At 39.0% G+C, this 19,907-nt stretch overlaps 1 protein-coding gene across 4 annotated transcripts in view; it reads right to left on the minus strand.

Annotated features, from left to right (window-relative positions):
- Positions 1-19,907, minus strand: part of TENM2 (teneurin transmembrane protein 2) — a 1,190,981-nt gene that overhangs the window by 220,017 nt on the left and 951,057 nt on the right. For all 4 annotated transcript variants that reach the window (XM_087760050.1, XM_087760049.1, XM_087760052.1 and 1 more), the window contains one exon: positions 14,768-14,977. In XM_087760050.1, coding sequence (XP_087616176.1) covers positions 14,768-14,977 — 210 coding nt within the window. The remainder of the gene's footprint in view (positions 1-14,767; positions 14,978-19,907) is intronic.

The following is a 19,907-nucleotide window of genomic DNA, read 5'->3' on the forward strand; positions in this document are numbered from 1 at the left end:
GGGGTGAGATCACTTACAGACATACACGGGAAGGAGAGGGTGGCTCACAGGGGTTACGTGCATGTATATAAGCATGTTCGATATGAACATCACCTATAAAGTATAAAGGTCTCCAGGCTGCATATGGGCAATAGCCAAACACATCTAGGAATATAATAATCTATTAAATAGTATCTGCTGAAAATATTATTAATAGAAAAATATTATAATAGCCTTGAAACAGTTTAACAATGGGGTTATAAACAGTGGTTACTGGTTTAAAAGCAGAGATTGAATTATTTTCCCCATGAAAAAAAAATAGTAAGTATTCAAAATAAATAGCTTTTTTCCCTAAACTAATGGGCACATGTAAGATCAGTGCTGTAGAGTCCATCATATTTGAGAATAAACTAATCTTTAAAGACTCCTCAAACATATTCTTAACAGGCACATTCAACAGTGAGAACATTTTAACACCATAACCATTCTGCAGGACACTGAAAATTTTTTGTTTTCTATGGAATAATTCTGTCAAATTCTTTCAGAGTGTTCTGTCACATTACAGATAAAAGTTTTAAGGCAATGATCACCATGAAAAGGGCTGTAAGATTTTGAAGATTTATGAAATAAAGACAATACTTACGCGCACCTATTTAATTGCTAGCTCATCCCCTGCATATGTATCATGCCTACGGGATCAATGTTCCGGAGCAGTGAAGCATGTCAGCATAGGTGTTGGTTACCCTATTCTTCGTAATGGTCATTTTTTCCATTGGACAATGCTATTGGCTTCACTGACAGCTGTCAGAACATCCCATCAAGACCTCCAGAGGACACAAAATGTACACTTCATCACGTGACAGGCTGGGTAACGTAATGTTTGAGCACAGTGATGGCCACCCGAATTACCTGAGTGAATTCCACTTGTGTATTCCATTACTTTTGTGGAAGAAACTTGAATATTCCAAGTTCAATTAGAAAGCCACTGGTATTTTAATTCGCTTCATTACACAATTTTTAAATTTATTTTTTTTTCAATCAGATGTCTGTTGTGTTCCTAAGTTGATAGGCAATTTTATTTCCTGAAATCTTTACTACACCCTTTTAATTCTACGCAAATTCCTATGGATTGATTAGCCCAATAATGCCTGTGTGAGGCATAACAATTCTCTGTAATGACGTGGCAGAGCTATACACCGCTCTGAGCCACTGATATTTAAGTACTCCCAAAGTGAGTACCATTTGCTTTTTTGGAGCTCTTCCAGCACTCAAAAAAGCAACCTAACTTTATTATCATTAAAAGCAACAGCATTATATTTCTTTTACTTGTCTAATCTTTGTGAAGATTCAACTTTTTTTCCTGGTGATTTAATTTTCATCAATATCGAATCTCAAATGTCTCATGAAAAAGATTCAACAGACATAAATGGAAGTGCAGGAACCTGAAGTTTGATTCTAAATTCAAAAACTTCTTCACAGTACTGCCTCTATGTCTTGACTAAATATATAACGTTTGCAGTGGACCAGCCAATAAATCACTACTATTTTAAGCTTGATTATCTGTTCTTTTTTAAATCCTGTAAGTAAGCTTTTAACACTTTCAGCTAAAGAACAGTGGCATACCAATTTCTGCAAAAATCCTGAAGTTTACATCAAGACAGCATAAAAACGATCCATATTCTGATACGGATCACCTGTAAAGTGTAAGTGGTTTTAATATCCTTACTTCAAGTTCCTTAGCAATGAAAATTCAGCTATAGGGCACATTCTTTTCTTGGTTTACATTTTGTAGTTGTGAAACAGAGATCGCCACATGAAAAAGCGCTAGAAGTAGCACTAGGCATTGAGTCAGTGGTTCAAAGAAGATTTAAGAACAAATAAAAGCATGAGAACAGTTTCATTACCTGAATGTTGATGAACAGGGTACAAACAAGGAACCATTAGAGAGCCTTTAACCATCATCTAATAACACAGATTAATAAAAAGCAGCTGGGAGAGCAGTAAGAAAATATGTTCTCTTTAATTTTGTGACACCTGTTAGAGCAGGCAGCTCTGTGCCACAGGTCGTACCGTGTTTGAGCAATTTGCTCTATGTCTGCTCTAAACATTCTCCATTGCTGTGAATTTTACTCACGGGAATATTTAGCCATGTTCACATATTGTTATTATACTATTAAATTAACAATGTCTCATATCTTCAACAGATTTCAAAATGCAAATTGAAGGTGGAGAAAGCATCAAATCTTATGAAAATATGTATGTACTTTCATATAGAACTTGGCAATTTCTATAGAAACATGGTGGCCTGTCGAGGGGAGAATCCTGCTCTCGTGGTCGGGTCGCTTTGGGAAGTACTGACGGCTTCCCGTCTGTGATGTTTGCGCTGGGTTTGCTTTGCAGTGAGCAAATAAAAACTTTTCTCTGAAAAGAAGAACAGAAGTCGAACAGTAGCTCAGACTGAAGACTAATGGGGGGAGATACAGAGAGTTTTGGTGTTGGGAAACACATGGAGGGGTTAGAATAACTATGGAGAAGAAAGCTCCCTTTTTTCTTTTCTGTTTGTTTATTTATTTATTTATATTTTATTTTTCTGTTCTTTGATAACACTATGCTTAAAAGAAAATCTGAAATGATATAATTTCACTACCGTTTTCTCAGACTTTTTAGATGCTTTCTTGTAAAACCACCTGAGAGGATTTTCTGGGAATTAGCCATAATTGAACTGCAGAATTTTTGCGTAGACTGAAACCTAATGGTGATATTTCTGTAGATCCTTTTAATATAAGTCAGCACGTTAAAGCATTAATTCCTTAAAAGAACCAACTGCAATGTACTTTTTTGTTAATCAAATGAACCTAACAGATTGGTTACTAAAAAACAGTTCAGAATTAAGATTCCCAGAAAGACAACAAAGTATTTAACATATACGTTTAAACATCTAGCTAAAAAAACCCCAAAACACAAACCAAAAACTGAACGAAAACCACATGCATCCTCCCCTCCGCACCAAACCAAACAAAACCCAAACACCTAGAGAGAACAAACATCAAACCAGCTATCCAGAAACTGAATTTGGGCCTGAAGACCCCTGAGGAATTTGGAAATTTGAATGGAATCTGCCCTATCCTATAAAGAAAATACTGTTCTCTAAACCAACCTATACTATCCTATGAAGAAACCATTGAATGCAATCCATTGAATGCTGATCCAGCAGGACCCACCAGTACTAATTTCCTGAAAGAAATTTAAATGTTAAATATTAAGAAGTCGCTACCATCTGAACTGAACGTGGCTGAACAGTTTAACTTCCATGTTACCCAGCAGAGTCAGCTGCACTGCTGGGGTCCTGGGTCTCAATGAGCAATCGCTGTAGCTCCCCAGAATAAAACTGCCATGATAAAGAGCTGTGAAACAGTACCAGTTGCTTTGTGACAGCAGGATATTAATGGAAATTGTTCCAAAAAAAGAAAATGAAGCAAGACTCTTTAATGCATTTGTGTTTCTGGCATGATCTCAGAGGAACTGAAGAATGAAGAATGTGGAATCTTTCCAGCTGTCAACAGTAAAAAAGAAAAGAAAGAAAAAGAAAGATATTTAGGAGAACTGGTGCGTGGTTGGAAATACAAGTGAAGAAATAAGTTTTGTGACCATCTATATGCTTCTAGCTGATGTTTTCTAGTGATCTGTATTATACAATTTTTCTCTGTAAATGATTTGGAAGAAACGGCTGTGCTATCTGTCTAGATAGACTGGGCTTTAGTTGCTGACAGTACACTTTTAAAAGTTTGGTTTCCAGCCAGTCTCTTGAGTCTTTTCCTCAGGTTAGTTTTATAAGTACAGTCCCTCGCCAGCCTTTCTGCATTACCAGAACCACCAGTTCTCAGGCTGTTCATACACATCCGTCTCCATAATCTCATCATGCTTCCAAGTCAGTCTCAAATCAGAAAGTCAGAGTCTTGGGAATTCCTCCTTTTCTTCAAGGCCGTCTGGTTTTCTCTGCGTCCTCTTCTCCAGAGTGCATAGAGCACTCACCAGTATAACTGGCTGGTCTTACCATGTCTACTAAGTTCACGGATTTTAGAATAAATAGCTATTCTTTAACTGGTTTCTGCCTAGTGCCTGCTTCACACCACAGGGAGACAAACTACTTGTTAATATCTAATTAAATTTTGCTACGTTTTTAGCTGAAAAAGATAGGGGAGGAAGGGAGAAGAGTATTTTGGAAAATGTAGAAACATCTAGTTAAAACAATCATTATTTAATTTTTGAAATGCTAAACCATTTCATTTGGAAGATTTTTAAGCAACTATTTTCACCTTTCATTTTGAGGATTTGCATCTGGGTTTGGTTTTTTTTTTTTACCCACACTAAAAGAAATTTAAACAAAAAGGTTGAAACTTAAAATGGAAAAAAACACCCCAAACCACCCACATTTTGTTTTAGATTGAAGTAATTCATATTGCTCTTCCTAACCAAATTTGCAAATTGAAGAAGTCCAAATTCCTTATTTCATTCCACATAAGCCCTACCAATTGCCTTTTTTGTTTTCTTTTGCCTCCATGTTACTCCCTTTTGCTTTTGCAGCAAGTTTCCAGCTACACTGGAAATGAAGGTGCCAGCAGTTGATGAAACTTGTGCCACAGGGTCACTAGGATTTATACGCACTCCCAAATCATCCCAGTCCCGATCCTCATCGCAGTGTCTTGCTTCGGAGACATCATTTACCGCTTCAGCTCTAACTCCCCAAACTCCCTTCTCTTCACTTCATAAATTATGTTTTCAGAAACCTGGAGCTCACAATCTTACGAAGCTTTTACACCTTTTCACGTTTGCTAGTCCCTACAATTGACAGATTTGTGTCAAGTGAAACGATCATCCACCCGCTGGTGGGAACAAATACTAACAAACATGCTCAAGCACTGTTTTGTTAGGCAGAACGTTTCACACTTCATTACAGTGCGTATTAACTGAGGAGTTAGCCTGGTGTTTGGTGTGCAAAACTCCCACTGATTCCAGTAGAAAAAGTGATTTGTAAAACCCCAAATAGTTACCATGGCCTATACATTACAGATTTAATTAATCCAGTGTGAATATTAAAGTCCAGATTTCCGAATTCTCCCCAAATCATATGAATTAGCAGTTGGGACTTCCCATTTTGTGATACACTAACAACTGTCCCCCAGGTTTAGAGATTCAAGACCAAGAACGATGCTTCAAAATAACACGGTCATAAATCTTTTTCTTAGGGAGTACTGAGGCAATACCGAACTCCTCTGTTGTTGTTACGAATGGAAGTTTTGGGGCATGGTACTTCGCGGTAAGCCAGTCCCTCTTTGGCAGATTTTGAAAGATCTAGCAGCCGAGTCCCTAGCTTTTAGGGTTTTGGTATATATAGGCTTCTATACCCGTACATTGCTTTTTATCATTCATAAAAGGTCATTCTCATTTTCTACAGTCTTCTAGTTATTGTTCCTAAATTAACAGAGCATCAAGGACAAGGAGTCTTCTCAAAACAATACAACTTCTGATTTATTAGGGGTTTTTTTCAGATCCCAGACATGCAAGATAAGTACCAGCTATTGCTATAATCATAAAGATGCCGCTATGTTTCTGCTTGTATGTATGCATTTATTTATTTATTTCACAAACAGTTAGACCTGACCTGAATAAAAGGAGTGAAAAGCTCAATTACTGAAAATCACGCTGTTACAGCCCTACGATATCCAACACAAATGCATTCAGTAGAAGGGAACTATTGTAAAGGAGCGACATGTAAGGCAATACCTTGGTGGGGTGAGGCAGGGACCGAAGGAGAGCTGAATGACAAATAGCACCCTGCGTAGATGGAAAAGGTCACTGCAATAAAAGCAGCCTAGGGAACTGGGAGCAAGGGCAGCATTGCTACAGACTGGAAGAAAACACAGAATCCAAACCAACGGAACAGAGCAAGAGATGCAATTTCATTCATGTGCGAATGCCACAGACTGAGCTGTGGAAACATTCGGGAAGCTGACAAAATGGAACGGGATTCCCTCTATACCTTGATGTCAAGAGATCTGAAAAAGTAAGCATTTACTCAGGCCAGTAATTAACTTTTACAAACATTCCTCAGCTTTTCTGTGTAAGAATCTGGCAGAAAAATAAATTACATATATTTGTAATGTAATGAAGAAGGCAATATTGTTTGGTTGATTAGCTTATGTGAGAAAAATAACCCCTCATCTGTAGTTTTAGTATGTAATTATTACAAACGACATAGGAATTAGAAACAAGAAAGGAACCGGTCAGTTCAAGACTTGCACTCAAAGTCCTTCAGTTCCTGAATCTTGAGAGTGGCGCGAGCCAGCGACCCACGGGCCGTAGCACGGCAGACAGGAGGCAAGTAAAGAGCATCCCCACAGGCAGAGCCAAGCTGAAATGCCATGCTCAGCTCTGAACCCATCCCACGGCATCAAAGCCTCTGAACATTTACTGGGCCCCCCAACACAAACCCCATGGTGTGCACCTCCATCATGTTCCCTCTACAGGAAACATCTGTAAATCTGCATCAAAATAAAGCAGCTGTTTAATAGAGGAACCACATGCTTTTATTAAGTTTCCACTGTAACGGTGGCTGCACAAGGTTGCTGCTAAAGTTGAAATCGTAAGAAAGACAAAATCCTGGTCTACAAAAGCATGCATCAGCAAAACCCAGCAGAAGACGCAGTGATGCAAGCAAAGGAGTCCTCTTTACAACATGGCTTAATCCACTTGAGGAACTGGATTAGGAATTAACAGGAGAGCATATTTTACTTGGGTGCGCTGTCTTTTCAGTGGAGGGCTTCGTCAATAAAGCTATATGTGCAAACCCTTTTAATGTACATACTTCCAGAGCGCAACAGGGCTGTTACAGGGAAACAGAATGGGAAAAGTATTCAGAGTAAAATGACAGAGTTCAGATTTCTTTCTGTTTATGCTGAAGGGATGTAAAAGAGATGCATGGGAGAACTGTCAGGCAAAGAGTCAGGCATGAACGGGGGGAAAAAAAACAACCTACAGTGAGAATAATTAATAACCACTGAGCAGTTTCTCCAGCGATGTGGTGAGTTTTCCATCTCTTGTAGTTTAATTTTTAGAGTAAGATTGAACATCATCTAAATGAAAAAAAGTCCTAATTTATATTGATTTAATCATGCATTTTATGAAGATAAACTCAGTTTCTAAAGATGTTAACATAATCAATAAATGACATATATTTACTACATTTATATATTTATTTGCCTGATAAGATGTTAATCTTTATAAGCATATTAGAAATAGGTATTATATAACTGTAAATCTATTGAAGTAATTCTATAACCAGGAATAATATTTAAGCACTAGATAAACTGACGATTTCTCATTTAAATAAAGCAGAAGTGTATGGCTTTGTCTTATCAAAGTCAGGAAACCCATAAGACGAGATCTTGACCCAGATGAAACATGTCCCCGTGCCTGGAAGTGTTTGTAACAGCACTTATTTGCATTTGTAGGGAGAAAGAATAAAGTGATTAAACTTCTTGTTATTACAAACCTAACCAAACACACACCCCACAGAACCTCCTGTGCACAAATATCGCAAAGAATTCTGAAAAATTATGTCCTAAAGTTTAGGTCCCCGATTTAATAATCTGCGAAGCACGCATGGCTAACATGTGCTTGCCTCTCCACTTTGACTCCGCTACCAAATGGTGCTGGTGACAGTTAAAAACATGAAATGTTGCCTAAACGTTGCCTTTCCCTACAAACACCTGCAGAATCCGCTACAGAAGTTGTTAGGGCTATGTCATTGCCAATGAAAAAGGAGGTCTAGTGCAGAAGATTCAAAACTGTATCAAAAGACAAAATGATTGGAAAGCCTGAGAACTTCCTTCCCATACAGCACACCTTACAGCAGAGAGCATTAGCAAGAACAATTTTAGGCTTTTCTGCACACAAAGGAAAACCACACCAACAGCGTCTGGACTCAGCACATGAAAGGAACAAAACAAAACAAACAAACAAACAAAAAAAGAGTTTTTCTGCTTATAATTGTAATATCCCCAGTGCCTTTCAGTTTTCATGCAAGGTACCAAGTCTAGGCACCCATTTTCTTGGCACGACAGCAGGGAGCAACACCATCTAGTCTTTAAGTTTCAAATGCATGACATTTACTGGTGATCTGAAACCAGCTGCTAGGAGACACCATAAGGATTGGTAATGAGAAAAAAGAAGGCCTGACTGGCCATAGCAACTAAGTTGTTTGCCAACCATGATGGTAGGTATCAGAAAACAGCAGAGTAACGTGCTGGAGAAAAGGAACCTCGGGAAGTTAGTACCGCGGCTGCTTTGCTGTGCTGCTTTTAGTACAAGAAAGAATGACTTTGAGTCACCACAAGAAAATTGCTTTGAATCGGAGCAGAACTAAATCTCACCATTTTGATAGTCAACCCTGGGAAACTACAAAACCTCTGAGAGCGTGGAGTGCGGAATGGAGCGACCTGTACCTTCTCTTGGGGCTGCACAAGGAGCTACCACAAACCTGCTCGCGAGGTTCTGGCCAGCCTTCTGCCTTATAAAGAATGTGCAGGTCTTCCACACCTCTAACAGGTACTAACGGCTGAAACTGTTACGGTGGATGTTTTTGAGCATTTCCAAGGATGCAGACTTTACAGCCTCTCTGGGCAAACTCTTCCCGTGCTTGATCTCCCTTCATGGTAAAAAAAGTTTCTTCTTACGTTTAAACTGCATTTCCTATATTTCAGTTTAAGCCCATTGCTGCTTGTTCTGTCAGTGGACACCACTGAGAAGAGCCTGTCTCCCTTGTTGTTACTCTTCCCCATTGGGGCAAGATTCCCCTGAGCCTTTTCTTTTCCAGACTAAACAGTCCCAGCTCTCGCAGCCTCTCCTGGTCTATTAGATGCTCTAGCCCCTTGCTTACTTCAGTGGCCCCTCACTGGACATGCTCCAGTAAGGCCACGGGTCTTGTACTGGGGAGGCCAGCACTGGACCCAGCACTCCAAACGTGTCTCCCCAGTGCTGAGCAGAGAAGCACCACCTCCCTCGACGCCGATGGCAGCGCCTGCCTAATGCAGCCCAGGGTGCTGCTGGCCGCCTTCGCCCCAGGGCACAGTGCTGGCTCGTGGTCAGTCTCTTGCCCCCAAGATCCCCAGGTGCACTTCTGCATAGCTGCTTCCCAGCTGGTCAGCCCCAGCACGTACTGGTAGAGGGGGTTACTCCTCCCCAGGTGCAGGACTCTGCATCTCCCTTTGTTGAACTCCGTGAGATTCCTGTCAGAACATTTAATGCTCAGTACTGAGCCTGGTTAACTGGAATAGTTCCTCCAGCAACCCAGCAACTGGCCATCATGCTGGGACAGCTATGCATGCCATTTTTCTTATCTACAGTTTAAACCCACGTCTTTCTGGCAGTAAGATGAAGGTGCTACCTACTGAGATAGCCAAACTCTTTTACTTGGTCTCTTAAGTAAGCCAAAGTCGATCTTCTATGAGAAAAAAAACGAGCTATGGATTCTAGATTTTTGTTGCTGCTGCTTTATTTTCTATCATGTAAGCTGGCAGATACAGAAACTACTTTCTCCATTCAGCAGGGGGTGATATTTGATCATCTGAAAGAGATGTAATTATTATTCTACAGGATTCATTTATTTCTTAAAGATGACTGTCTTCTGTATGGGTTTGCATTATACACTAGAAACTGGTAATATCTGTTTATTTGATGCCAGACTGCAGAGGGTTATAAAACATACACTTCCAAGCACTCCCAGCAGAGGATCTCAAAGATGACCTCCAGCTACAGTGCATTAATGAAAGTTCTGGCTTCCTTCAGAAAAAAGGTTTTTACATACTGGATTAAACTGCAACAGGTAATATCTGTTGAAGGCAGAAGATCCCTCTAGATATTTATACTGAATATAATGAATATTGATATTTTACATAATAAATTACCACAAACTAAGGTCATAAGCATAAGGAGTCTTATTCTTTATTTGAACTCTAACTCACGAACAACACTGAACAACAACAATTATTTCATTCAAGCCAACCTACTTCTCCATTCCCCTCTCCTTGCTGCCAATAACTGCCTGTGAAAAAAATCAAAGCAAACCCTGCCTTCTAAGCAGCGTCCAAACTACTCTGTGGGCAAATACTGTGACACCGAGCCAACTGCTTTGTATTATTGTCTCTGAGCCAAAAAGACATGTTAACACTGAAGAACTAGGCATGTCCCCCCTTCCAGTTAAACTTCAGTAACTTCTTGGGAATCACGACAATATCTAAAGCACAGTTTAGAATTTTCCCAAAATCAAAATACTCCAAATCGTTCTGCATCTACTTTCTCATTGTTAGAATGGGGGATGATGACGAACGTATCTAATTATAGATCCATTGTATCAAAAGCTATTGGGCAAGTAAGTATATCCTAGGTGTTTTACTCGGGTTGAAAAACAAACAGTTTTCCTGTTGGGATTCCAAAATTGGGTTTAATAGGAGTAAATCCTATATAAACAAGTAAAGGCAAAGGTGCTGGCAACAGAAGCCCTTATCTTTTTTTTCTATGTAAGACTGAAAAACAGCCTGTTATATTGAATTATGATTGAAGCCATTAAAATGGCATTCCAACAAGATGAGTCACCTTATATTACCAGAAAGAAAATACACACAATGTATCCAGGAAGAAGAAATAAACCTATTCTGACTGTTAGCTGTAAGAAACCATCCTAGAAAATGGTTTGACAGGAACTGACCTTCTGTTAAAAGGGGGAAAAAAAAAAATCCACTAACTTTTTCATGGATGAAAGGTCTCATTTCCTCCTATAATATTTGTGTTTTTCAAAATACTATCAGCAGGTGCACCAGATTTCAAAAACCTCTTGTCCTTCATCACATATAATTGTGCTGCATATTATATTAAGAAATACAAGCAGAGGAATGTAAGTGATGGGAGTTCAATTAAACGCAGCATAATATCTGTTGCATAGAAAATGATTCTGCAACTGAAATCAGGTTCTAATGAGGGAAAAAAGGAATACATTTTCACATATTTTTAATTACACAGAATTTCCTCAAACATGATTTTTAATAATATATTCCATTAGGTTAACATCATATTTAAAGAAAGTGCATTTTCTGATTTCATTTTAAGTCTGATTTTGAGCAATTATTGTGTCATTGTTCTGCAGTAGAAAGGTTGAATTCATTTACTGTGTGGTTATGCTAGTTATGATTGATGTCGCTTCTCCAAATGATAAACCAATCACCCCGATGATGTAATGCCATTTTAAGAGTGCTATAATCACATTTCTCTCAAACTGGAAGCTCTGATGAGTTCTAACAAAGATTTATTGTAGATTAAAGGCCTTCATAATACCAACAATAGATTGCTCATTTGATGGAAGATTTGATTAGGTAATTTTTTTAGGCAAATGAGTTTTCCAGATATATCAAGAATGGCTATTGTGAAGGGCAGAGGGCAGTGCATGTGGATGACTATCAGCTCATAGCCAAAAAGACTCATGTTAAGCTTGTTGAGGAGCTACCCTGTAATTGTAGAGGTTGAAGCAAGCATAAGTGTACAATCAGACAAACAAGAGGACACTTATTATTTAATGTATGAGGAGTACGAGACTCCTGCAAATATTTCATCTTCAGCATGTACTTTGAAGACTATGATAGAAATGTTTAAAGAAGAACCTAGAAAATGCTAGCAAATATTTATTAATGATCAAGGGTCATCTGGAATCTAAGCCTTAAATCTAAATATCTTCAAATCTTCCTTTTTAACCCAACTCCAAATTTAAACAAAATATTTAAATTATTTAGTCTCTCCCAAGTGTCTGCATCTATGTTGCTAAGTTTCCACAGGAACTAAAATAGATTTAAAAAAATACTTAAAAAAAATCAAAGCATGGTCTACCTTTCCGTATCACGTAGATGGTAAAAGCTACTCTGAGAATCTTTCAAGAATAAGGATGAGCCACAAAAAAAGGTGAGCTTTTCCAATTTAAGGTATATGTCACTATCTGTTGTATTTTCTTATAGACTCTCTAAAGGAAACATTGTGAGAACTACACAAAAAAATGAAATCCCTAGCACATGCTTATTCGTTTCCAGAGGATGTACTAAGACCGGAAGAGCTCATGCTATAGAACACTTTCAGTGGTGATCAAACAATTATGCATGTGTCTATGGTTAAAAAAAAAAAAGCTGTTTCGTATACCCTTGAAAATTAAAAGTCTTTATATATTATATGACTATTTATTAAAGAAGGAAATGGAATATTTTGGGGGAAAAATGTTAAAACATAGAATGAACAAATCAGCCATTCATAAACAAATCAAAGCATATCTGAGCATGCCAAAAAGATGCCTTGGGTCAGTCCAGAGTAACAAGTGTGAAACACAAAGCTTTTAAGGATATAAAGAAACAATGATGATTATTTAAAATGAAACATAAAGAGCTCTTCCATCAAATTTTCAGATGTTGTTTTACTGCAATGTCCTTCATTTGGCTTCACGAGAAAAGCCACGCCGGCTCACTCAGTCTCCAACAGCAGCTATAAATACCAAGGACCAAGTATTCAAGTATCCTCCAAGTCTCTTTTTTTGGTTCACATTCCCTGACCTTGATTTTCTTCTACTTAGCAACCCTCATTGCATCTCTCTCCCATTTACTTCTCCCAGCCCCTTTTAAACCCTTGCAACTGATCCACCACATCCTTTAGACAATGTTCTCCGTTTTGTTCTTTATTCCTTTCTGCAGCTGTCAACATTCACCTGTTCCTGAGCTCCGAGATGAAGCACGCATGCCCCCAACAACTCCCTCCTGAGTGGCAATGGTCCATCACTAACTGGTGAAGCAGAGCTGCTTTTTCTATTAATATCACTTTATGTTTCTCTGCCCTGAATTTCCTCTGCCATGTTATTGCCCTGTTACTTGGTCTCACAAGGTCCTTCTGTGATTCTTCAGAGTATGATCTCTTCCTTAGCACCCTGCCATCAGTTACCTTTCTTACCCCACAGCTCACCATCTTCTCCAAGTATCTTCATGTCCCATGAAAAGTCATTGGGGAGTTCCAGCTTCTGCTTACCATCTTTCAAATAACTACCTACCCTGCAGGAATCCTCCCTCTTACCCTGTATTAGTCTAGTTTCCTTAAAAGCACTTAGTGACAGATTTTGCTGAGACCTTTCTGAAAATACAAAGACCCTTCATCAACTAGATCACCCTTGTTCGGAAACGGCTGACCCCTTCAAAGAACTCCTCAAGGTTTCTAAGGCAGGACTACCCTTTACAGCAGCTATACTGACTCATCAAAGACAGATCTTACCCACTTTTTTTTTTTTTTTCCATTTCTATGGTTTCTATTGAGTTGCCCTTTACAGATTTTGAGGTCTGCAGCTCCACAGATCCTCCTGAGCCTCTTAAAAAAAAAACCCTCAAAACTGGTATCATATTTTCCACCCTCAAACCTGAAGTACCAAGGAAGCATGCTCAATCTCTGAATTATTATTTCTTTGTGTAATTATATTTTAACACATCTGAACGGATCATAAAGTTAAAGGATAACTCAGGATGGAAGGAACCCCAGGAGGTCCCTAGTCCAGTCTCCTGCCAAGCAAAGGCAGCTCTGAGGTCAGACCAAGTAGCTCAGGATTTTAACCAACTTGTTCTTGAAATCCTCCAAGGACAGAGACTGCACAGGCTCCCTGGGCAACCTGTTTCAATCCAATGCTTAGGGAAAAAGTTTTACCGCACATCGACTCCGAATCTTATGTTTCAACTTCTACTCATTGTCTCATCCTCCCACTACCAGCCACTCTTTAAGGGGCACCGTTCAAACGTACTGTATGCACCCACAAAGGGCAACAGGTCCACACCACACACTCTCTCCGATACTGTTCAGATATGTATTGCTACAGGAAAGAGCGACCTTGAGCAGATCAGAAACTGCATATAAGATATAAACTTACAGTGTTTAGTTAAATAGACAGGAACTGCACAATAGATACCTATGTTAAAAAAAAAGGCAAAAAATAAGGAGCTATAATATCCTTCTTTTGTTTTGTCTGTACTTCTAAAAAGCAATTGCATCTTCATTTCTCAATTTTTGGCTGTCGAAATGAAAAGTCAGCATCTGCTAATAAAGAAAAAAAAAAAAAAAAGAAAAGAAAGAAAACCCTAACCACTACAGATTATGTGACTCATAGCAGAGTTGCAAATGCTTTAAAACAGTGGCCTGAAAGACAAGAATTAATTTGCAGAAAAATAGCAATATCTTAGTTAAATGTGACATTGGGAATATAGAATCAGACAGATTCTGAAACAAGAACAGACACAGAATGGCAGAAGCAACACACATTTTTAGATACAGAACCTCATCACCTACATGAGATACTGGACTAGCCTAGGCAGAACAAAGAACCATTGTGTGTACACCTCTCTTTTACAAGATGCATCAAAGAGCAGGAAACCTACTTAAAAAAAGAAATCCCTCTGATGACAAGAATTCAATAGTATTTTTTACACTACCTATAACACTCCTAAACCAAAAAAGCTCTCTGTAATAAAATGAAGGAAAACCATACATGACGTATGGTGTTTCCAAAGAAGTTTTCTTGAAACAACGCAGTAAGATTTTTGTTTGCCTTGTTTCCATATATGCTCTCAGTTTTGTGGTGATGCAAAATGCAAAACACATTTGCAAAAAAATGCGTAAAACCGGCACAAACACGTCACAAACAAACTCCATACGTTTGCAATTTTCTTACCACCGCTGGAAGCCTGCTGTGGCCCTGAACACGCTCTTAGCAGATATGAATTAGGAGAGAACTCCTCATCAGGATTGGTGTCCATGATTTGATGGGACGTATTGCTGTCTAGCAATGGCATCTGGCAGCTAACTGGTGGAGGATTATGAGAACTGGGCAGCTGAGCAGATGGGAGAAGGCTAGACGAGGATGTAGGTGGAATGGGACGACCTGGGAAAGAGGACACAGGGATCAAAGATCAGCAATGAATGTAATGAAAAAAAACAAACAGCCAAGTCATTGCACTGTAACTGTCCGTCGTTACATACGATTACTGCCGCACAGAGCCACAAAATCTCTCTGCTGGTACGAACTTGTCCCTTTTTATCACATTCAAGGCAGTGTGAGCAGCTATGTTGTGAACTCATTCCAAAAATCTCTCCACAGCATCAGCTTGCACCTCATCAGGTGAGGAGAGGCCGGGTGAACGAGAGCGACTGCACCCCCTGGATGGGAAGGGTCCCTTCTGCCTGGGCACCCGCACGCCCAGCAGCCAAACGCCGACAGGCCCCACGCTGCCCTCTCAGGTGCAAGTGCATCGGCTACACATTGTACCAGAAGAATTGTCACGGAAATAGTTTTTTTGGCTAAATACGACCAATGAGAAAGGGGACTACAATGAGTTGATTCCTGGAGTTACAACACATCTGTAATCATCTCTTAAAATAACGGTGGTGGATTTTTAATTTTTTTTTTTTTACCAGGAAAATTGCTCCCATAGAGGAATCTATTAGAGACGTGTAACAAGAACCACATGAAAGCTACCTGCAAGCTAAGATTCCTCCTGAGTTGTTGTAGGTCTTCCCAAAACCCACTGAGGGATGTGACGGGAAGCACAGGGGACAGCAGGACTGAAAGGGAATTCCTCCATTTGTAGAGATGGGCTAAGCTGGAATATGGGTTGGAAACTCTAAGCTTTCCTGTCCTTTCCCTCTCATTTCTTTCTGCACCGGTGCTGTAGGGACAGAATTTCCTGCCTGGCTCACCAGACAGATCAATTTCAACTCTGAAGCCCAGTCCTTAACGTGTACGATACATCTCAGCCCACTGCAACAACATATTTTTTGGTCAACTAAACTAGTGGTATCAAGTTAACAACAACAAAATCATATTTATTTTTTGCTTTTGTGAACTTTCCTCTTATAACTTTATTTCAATCCATCAAATGCAGACAGATGAAGACATGTTTTGGGTTTTTTTTTGCATTGCCTATTAGAATATGACCAGCTGTAGGGATGCGAGGAAGAAGAGAAACACGCGTTCTGATCTCTGCAAGTTTATCTACTGCATTGGAGAAATTGTTCATGAATAATTTATACATGGGAAAATATGACCTCTGCGTTACTGCCAAAGCCTCTGAGGCAGAGAGAGATCTGCCGCAAGCTAGCTACAAATGTTAAAATGCAGCAAAACTACGTGAAATGGTGCATCCTTATTTCCATCATTCTTAAAGAAACAGTAGCAGAGTAAATATACACTGGCTTTCTCATTAGTTACATCTTCAGTTTTGGAATCAAGAATGCCTCACTTCATATGAATTACACTAAGGTTTATATCATTAGGTAATCTTCTAGAGTCACACATCGAATTCCAAGCGAGGGGATAAAGAAAAAAAAAAAAATCAAGAAAATGAAAAAATCCGGCCATCACATATAAACTATATTTGAGGAGCAGCAATCAACCAAAGGTACCCACAGAAACTGAAAAAAACTTTCACTGCATGGTACCAGCACATAGCATGAACTACTTACTTACCTTCAAAAAATTTAAAATAAAATCAATACCTGGAGATAGGCAAGTGACTACTATGCTTATTTTTTAATTATATTTTTAGCACTGGATAAATTGATGATAAGACTAAATGACCAAGTTACCATATGACAGAAATGGGTTTAAGCTACTCCATAGTAACCCCCATCTACTGTCCTTTATGCCAGAGAAAATTCAATATGCATTGAATATTTTCATTGTGGACTTGCATTTACGGGGAAATAATTCGAAAATTGATGACAGGAATAATGCTGATTATGCTATTCTTCTGAAATAGTACAGTGAATATCCTAAACATTCAAGGGAAGTGATTGAGCAAAACCAGTTTCTAATTATTTCTTTGCAATGTGTTGGAAACAAGCAGAGAGGCTGAGGTTTCACACACCTCAGACAGGAATGTGACACTGTGCCCATTGTGTGCATTTAATTTTCACACATTCTGGCTCTGCTTCAACATTAAGAAGTTAAAAGCAGCAGCTTATGAATTCAAAATCTGCATTTACTGTATCATATGGAAATACTACTGTATTATAGAAGTGTTGGACGTGTGAGGTGATGAGAGGAAGGGAGAAAGATTTTGCCTTCTGTGTAAACTACATATAGTATTTCAGAGAAATTTAGGTACGTTTTTGCAGAATACATTGAGAGAAATGAAAAAAAACTACAAGAATTCTTTTGCCAGGAAAGCTAATTGTTACCTTCATGAAATAATACAGCCCAAGTCCCTGAAGACAAGGTGAAACGCCTAATTACTATAGCTCTGCTTGTAGCTTAGAGGGAAAAGAAGGTATCAAGTTGTTAAAATGTTGCACTATTTTGGTGGGAAGTTGGCTCTTGAGGAAGATTTGTCCATAAGCAAGTTAATTGAAAAACATAGATGTCTGTGAGCCATAGAACCTATAGCCAAACTGTCCTGTGGTTCGATTTCCTAATGAGCTGCCAAATTTGATTAGAACTTTTCTTGTGGTTGGAGCATTCTTGATCTTCCCGTCAAGTCGATTTTTGGCATCTACTAAACATTAAACTCCCACGACAGCCTTTCCCTCTACAGTAGCGGGGCTCTAGTAGAGCTGCTTCTCTCTGTACGGCTCTCCACGCCCCCCTCCCCGAAACACACGGGAATACGTTAAAACACCCAACCTTTTGTAAATTTTGGTGGGAAGCGAGTTGAAAAATTACTGAAGAGGAACAGAAAGAGATACTATTAAGCTTTGTTGCCGTAGGAAATGAATCTAAAGGGTAACTATCTGCAGTACCACAGTTGAGAGAATGGTTGTGAAACTACCAAGGAGAACTGAACGTATGCAGTTAGGCTATAAAGAGCATGATAAATGCAATTTATTTGTTACTATGTACTCTTAAGTTAGAAATAACAGGTTCAATTCATACTGTTGGATACTAATATCTTGGTCAATTAAGTTCAATGTATTACTGTACCATTTAAAATAACAGACTAAGCTTTACGGGTTTGATAAACCTGAGCTTCTTGCCAGACCCATTCATGTCTCTGCAGATACCTTAAACAGCCGTATTTTGAAACCCCCATCTCTGGAAATGAGTCTCAATTTCCATCACTTCACAATGGGACTTGCAATACCCAACCGCATTATAAAACATACTGTGATTTATGGTAACATCAGTATTCTATTACACTGCTGTTTTCAAAAGTTAAATCCATAATGGAAACAGGAGTTCATACGATTTGCGTCTACTCTTCCTATATTAATATGATAAAGCTTCTGCGAATAAGGCCTTTATCTAGTTGTGCATTGACAGAAACCCTATGTAATGCATACTTATTTCTATTGACAGCAATAATGTAATTGTATAACATACCCAAAGAAACGTAAACCAGATACAAATGCTAGAAAGGGAAACCAAAGTCTAAAATCTGATATACTGCAATTTCAGTAGTAAAAGTTAATATTAGTTTTTCTTCAAATCTCTGTTCATATGCATGTTCATACCGCATATACTCGTGCACGGCAAATACTCATACAGATACTGAATACAGTATTTGTAAGGCATTTTTCAAAAAAAGCAAGCAGACAAGAACAAAAAAACCTTTTCTTCCCTCCCCCCCCCCCCCATTGCTTTCTTCTGTCCTTTATCTTATCTTACTACTTAGAGCGAAGGAAAAAAACTTGATAACTCTCCTTCTGGAGAGCATTCTGATTTGGGATAGCTTTGGGCTTCCATGCCACATGGCACCTCATTCTGCAAGGGCCTTTTTACCCTCTTATCACTTTTATTCCCTTTTTCCCTTAAGATTATATAGCAGACAGCGTAGACTTATTATTTCCATTTTTTTCTTTTTAACAGAATCACATCTTTCTTCATCAGCCCAGGAACTTTTATGAAACCATTCCTCAATTACCGCTACACTTGAAGTCCCTAAGGCTTAAAATCCGCCATAGAATCAACATTCAAAAATCGTGCCACGCTTGTAGCTGGTAACGATGCCACAGCTCCGCAACCATCTTCAGGAAGCCATCCCCAAAAGCTGAGTATGCAGGTCAGACATAGGCGTGAGGAATTCCTCCATTCTCCTTGGTGAGGCCAGCTTCACAGCCAGACAGAGGCTGAATAAGGCACCAGCTTACCAGCGTGAACCTGCCACGTGTGGTCATGGTACAACGCGGCAGCGGGGCGACAGAGCAGACTGGCTCAGGCCCCGGCACTTCCAAGACAGCTAAGCAGGGTTCTGTTCATCTTCATCACAATATCACATTTGGGAAAGAGATACTCTGGTTGCTGTTAGCCTAAAAGACCAAAACCCATCACCAGGAAAAAAAAAAAAGACGACTGCCTGCAATCACTCCTAGCATTAATATACATAAATAAAAGACACAATCAAAGAAGAAAAGCAGGCTGCTTATCAGTTACTGACGGATTTTTGTGATGCGCTTTCCATTCTCCCCCTTCCTTCTCCTCCTGCAAAAGACCTATGGAGTTTTGTGAGTGAATAAAGCCCATGCGTGTGTGAAACCCTGGCCTCGACATTCCACCGTGCTGCACGACGGGAAGCAGGGACAAAAATAACCGAAATTTAAGAATTTTGACACATGAGCAGTCACTGGGTAAATATGCATTACAAAAATACATCTTGAAGAGCTGTTAAGTAACCTTTCAGCTAATTGTACTATAGCATAGTATTACTACCTAACAACATATAAGAAACATAATTGTATATATATTTATATAAATATTTATATATTTAAATAAATTTACCCACACACATTTAGACAGATACACATAATATCCAAAAAAGATTATTTTAACAGGTCTAAAGGATCAATCCAGACTCCTTAAATAGCCATTCTGCCATTAA

This window comes from Nipponia nippon, unplaced genomic scaffold (genome assembly GCF_047370975.1).
Source record: "Nipponia nippon isolate SJK-2023a ecotype South Korea unplaced genomic scaffold, ASM4737097v1 scaffold_21, whole genome shotgun sequence".
NCBI lineage: Eukaryota > Metazoa > Chordata > Aves > Pelecaniformes > Threskiornithidae > Nipponia > Nipponia nippon.